The following is a 5,168-nucleotide window of genomic DNA, read 5'->3' on the forward strand; positions in this document are numbered from 1 at the left end:
TGTGATCCTTCAGGGAGTAAAATCAGGATGTCATCAATGTAGACGATGATTTTTCGGAAGACATTTCTATACTGGGCGTATTCAGATGGTATGGTGGGTGGCACTGCAATGGTAGGCTGAGACAACTGGTGAAGCAGGTAAAAGACCAGGACAGTAGTTCACCTTGTCGCCACGAGATGGCAGGGTCGTGACGACAAAGCCAGGGGTGTCCGAGGATGAGTGGCTGTTTAGGGGATGAGAGTTCCATGAGTTGAATGGTTTCGGTATGGAAGACTCCGGTCTGGAGGGTGATGCTCTGTGTCAGGTGCGTGATGAACCCCGTGCCCAATGGCTGCCAGTCCAGGGTGTTAATCCTTAAGGGAGGGATGACAGGTGTTAGATCAATGTCAAGCTCTTGTACTCGCTGGGGATCAATAAAATGACCTGCTGCTCCCGAATCTATCAATCCCTCTACATACTTAGTAACCCCCTTCATGGTTATCAATACTGGGATGGAGAATTGCTTCTGGGAGATATTTAGAAATAAGGACACCCCTACCTGCATGGCAGCGGAGGGACCCTTCTCATCTCTCCGTGGGGGGGCGAACAGGGCAATGGCTGAGTAGATGATCTTTCCCTCCACGGTATAGGCAGAGCCCTTCTTGGATCTGCCTTTGATGTTCAATACACGGGAGAGGAGCACGGCCCAACTGCATGGGCTCTGGAAGACTCGGACAGGGTGACGGAATCATGGGAAAAAAAACTTTTCGGGTTCCTGGGTGGAAGAGTTCTTCGGCGGTCTGCGGAGATGGACATATGAATGTATTGATTTAAATCCTGAAGGTCTACAAGCCAGCTCCGCCTGAACTTCCCTGTTGAGCTCTCGTCTCGTCGGTAGACTGTTAGTAAAGCAGGCTCATTCCATCCACTCCCTGCAGCCACGGTGCGGAACTCGAGGGCATAGTCGGCGGCTGAATTGCGTCCTTGTTGAAGTTCTATGAGGAGGTCTCCTATAGGAAGACCAGAGGGAGAGTGATCGAATACCTCTTTGAAGAGGGTGTGGAAACGGGTCTCGGATCTGAGTTCTGTGCTGTAGGCAGTCCATATGGCGGTGGCCCAATCCAGGGCTTTGCCTGTGAGTAGAGACACAACAAAATCCACCCTGCTCTTGTCGGTGGCGAAGTTAGTGGGGGTTGTGCTCAATGTATTTGCTGCATTGCATTAGAAATCCCTGACATTGCCCAGGTGAACCGTCATATTTTCCAGTCATGGATATGAACGAAGGAGGGCTATGGGTTACGATACCTGGCATCGGAGGAGTAGGGCTAGGCTGGCGGAGAAGATATCAGATTTCCTCCATACACTCCTCTTGCTGGGTTAGGATACCTGGCATCGGAGGAGAAGGGATAGGCTGGTGGAGAAGATATCAGATTTCCTCCATACACTCCTCTTGCTGGGTTAGGATACCTGGCATCGGAGGAGAAGGGATAGGCTGGTGGAGAAGATATCAGATTTCCTCCATACACTCCTCTTGCTGGGTTAGGATACCTGGCATCGGAGGAGAAGGGATAGGCTGGCGGAGAAGATATCAGATTTCCTCCATACACTCCTCTTGCTGGGTTAGGATACCTGGCATCGGAGGAGAAGGGATAGGCTGGTGGAGAAGATATCAGATTTCCTCCATACACTCCTCTTGCTGGGTTAGGCGCCTCTGCTGAATCCATTCCGTTTTTGAGATGAGGTTCTTTCCTTCTTGGGCAAATAGGACAATGACCCAACACACCTCCAGTGTGCTTTGCTGGTGACACTGTCAGTGATTTATTTAGAATTCAAGGCACACTTAAACAGCATGGCTACTACCACAGCATTCTGCAGCGATACACCATCCCATCTGAAGCAATTACACCATGAAGGCCTGATTCACCCAGTCTCCTCTGAACATGTAATGTTGAGATGTGTCTGTTACTTGAACTCTGTGAAGCATTTATTTGGGCTGCAGTTTCTGTGGTGCTGGTAACTCTAATGAACTTATCCTCTGCAGAGAGAAAGCCGGATGATGAGAGCCAGTTTCATCATAGTGCTTGATGGTTTTTGCGACTGCACTTGAAGAAACTTTCAAAGTTCTTGACATTTTCCGGATTGACTGACCTTCATGTCTTAAAGTAATGATGGACTGTCGTTTCTCTTTGCTTATTTGAGCTGTTCTTGCCATAATATGGATTTGGTCTTTTACCAAATAGGGCTATCTTCTGTATACCACCCCTAGGCCTTGTCACAACACAAATGATTTGCTCAAACGCATTAAGAAGGAAACAAATTATACAAATTAACAAGGCACACCTTGAATTGGAATGCATTCCAGGTGACGACCTCATGAAGCTGGTTGAGAGAATGCTAAGAGTGTGCAAAGCTGTCATCAAGGCAAAGGGTGACTACTTTGAAGAATCTAAAACATAAAATATATTTTGATTTGTTTAACACTTTTTTGGTTACTACATGATTCCATATTTGTTATTTAATAGTTTTGATATCTTCACTATTATTCTACAATGTGGAAAATATGTAATGTAAAAATAAAGAAAAACCCTAGGAGAGATTTTGGTAAGTAGTATTTGATAATGCTGGCTAGGAGAAATGCTGGCTTTTAGATATTTTGGTAGGTGGTATTTGATAATGCTGGATTTTATATATTTTTGGTAGGTAGTGTTTCATAATGCTGGCTAGTAGATATGTTGGTAGGTAGTATTTGATAAGGCTGGCTAGGAGAGATGTTGGTAGGTAGTATTTGATGAGGCTGGCTCGGAGATAGGTTGTTGGTAGGCAGTATTAGCAGTTTATGATGATCCACTGTTGCTGCTCAGTGGTAGTGCCTCACACACACACGCACGCACACACACACACACGCACACACACACACACGCACGCACACACACACACACACGCACACACACACACACACACGCGCACCAGACCAGCGATATGGGTATGGTGCTGTAGCGTAGTAAAGTCCAAAGTGTTCCCAGTAAGGATGCATTATATTTAATGGCAGAAGTGGAACCGTTTGAGACTGTGGTCTTGTTACTGTCAGGAAGTCTGTTCCGATGGACACTTTTTGTTGTTGTTGTACAATTCAAATTTTATTTGTCACATTTGCTGACTAACACAGGTGTAAACATTACTGTGAAATGCTGACTTACAAGCCCTTAACCAACAATGCAGTTTTTATGAAAATATATATATTTTTTTTTAAATAATGTGGTGGCTTTTTACAGGGTGTTACGGTACAGAGTCAATGTGGAGGCTATATACAGGGTGTTACGGTACAGAGTCAATGTGGAGGCTATATACAGGGTGTTACGGTACAGAGTCAATGTGGAGGCTATATACAGGGTGTTACGGTACAGAGTCAATGTGGAGACTATATACAGGGTGTACCGGTACAGAGTCAACGTGGAGGCTATATACAGGGTATTACGGTACAGAGTCAATGTGGAGGCTATATACAGGGTGTTACGGGACAGAGTCAATGTGCAGGCTGTATACAGGGGGTACCGGTACAGAGTCAATGTGGAGGCTATATACAGGGTTTTACGGTACAGAGTCAATGTGGAGGCTATATACAGGGTGTTACGGTACAGAGTCAATGTGCAGGCTGTATACAGGGGGTACCGGTACAGAGTCAATGTGGAGGCTATATACAGGGTGTTACGGTACAGAGTCAATGTGGAGGCTATATACAGGGTGTTACGGTACAGAGTCAATGTGGAGGCTATATACAGGGGGTACCGGTACAGAGTCAATGTGGAGGCTATATACAGGGGGTACCAGTACAGAGTCAATGTGGAGGCTATATACAGGGTGTTACGGTACAGAGTCAATGTGGAGGCTATATACAGGGGGTACTGGTACAGAGTCAATGTGGAGGCTATATACAGGGTGTTACTGTACAGAGTCAATGTGGAGACTATATACAGGGTGTTATGGTACAGAGTCAATGTGGAGGCTATATACAGGGGGTACCGGTACAGAGTCAATGTGGAGGCTATATACAGGGGGTACCGGTACAGATTCAATGTGGAGGCTATATACAGGGGGTACCGGTACAGAGTCAATGTGGAGGCTATATACAAATCAAATCAAATCAAATTTTATTTGTCACATACACATGGTTAGCAGATGTTAATGCGAGTGTAGCGAAATGCTTGTGCTTCTAGTTCCGACAATGCAGTAATAACCAACAAGTAATCTAACTAACAATTCCAAAACTACTGTCTTATACACAGTGTAAGGGGATAAAGAATATGTACATAAGGATATTTGAATGAGTGATGGTACAGAGCAGCATAGGCAAGATACAGTAGCTGATATCGAGTACAGTATATACATATGAGATGAGTATGTAAACAAAGTGGCATAGTTAAAGTGGCTAGTGATACATGTATTACATAAGGATGCAGTCGATGATATAGAGTACAGTATATACGTATGCATATGAGATGAATAATGTAGGGTAAGTAACATTATATAAGGTAGCATTGTTTATATATTTACATCATTTCCCATCAATTCCCATTATTAAAGTGGCTGGAGTACAGGGTGTTACTGTACAGAGTCAATGTGGAGACTATATACAGGGGGTACTGGTACAGAGTCAATGTGGAGGCTATATACAGGGTGTACCGGTACAGAGTCAATGTGGAGGCTATATACAGGGGGTACTGGTACAGAGTCAATGTGGAGGCTATATACAGGGTGTTATGGTACAGAGTCAATGTGGAGGCTATATACAGGGTATTACGGTACAGAGTCAATGTGGAGGCTATATACAGGGGGTACCGGTACAGAGTCAATGTGGAGGCTATATACAGGGGGTACAAAGTACAGAGTCAATGTGGAGGCTATATACAGGGGGTACCGGTACAGAGTCAATGTGGAGACTATATACAGGGGGTACTGGTACAGAGTCAATGTGGAGGCTATATACAGGGTGTGTACGGTACAGAGTCAATGTGGAGGCTATATACAGGGGGTACTGGTACAGAGTCAGTGTGGAGGCTATATACAGGTGGTACAGGTACATAGTCAGTGTGGAGGCTATATACAGGGGTACTGGTACAGAGTCAGTGTTGAGGCTATATACAGGTGGTACAGGTACAGAGTCAATGTGGAGGCTATATACAGGGTGTTAC

At 45.0% G+C, this 5,168-nt stretch overlaps 1 protein-coding gene across 1 annotated transcript in view; it reads left to right on the plus strand.

Moving 5' to 3' along the window:
- The first annotated feature begins 265 nt into the window (after positions 1-265).
- LOC112236738 (piezo-type mechanosensitive ion channel component 2-like) overlaps positions 266-5,168 on the plus strand; it is a 207,640-nt gene continuing 202,737 nt past the window's right edge. Inside the window, 2 exon segments of the mRNA XM_042329609.1 lie at positions 266-304; positions 973-1,114. Coding sequence (XP_042185543.1) covers positions 266-304; positions 973-1,114 — 181 coding nt within the window.

The sequence above is a fragment of the Oncorhynchus tshawytscha genome, linkage group LG10, assembly GCF_018296145.1.
Source record: "Oncorhynchus tshawytscha isolate Ot180627B linkage group LG10, Otsh_v2.0, whole genome shotgun sequence".
Classification (NCBI taxonomy): Eukaryota; Metazoa; Chordata; class Actinopteri; order Salmoniformes; family Salmonidae; genus Oncorhynchus; species Oncorhynchus tshawytscha.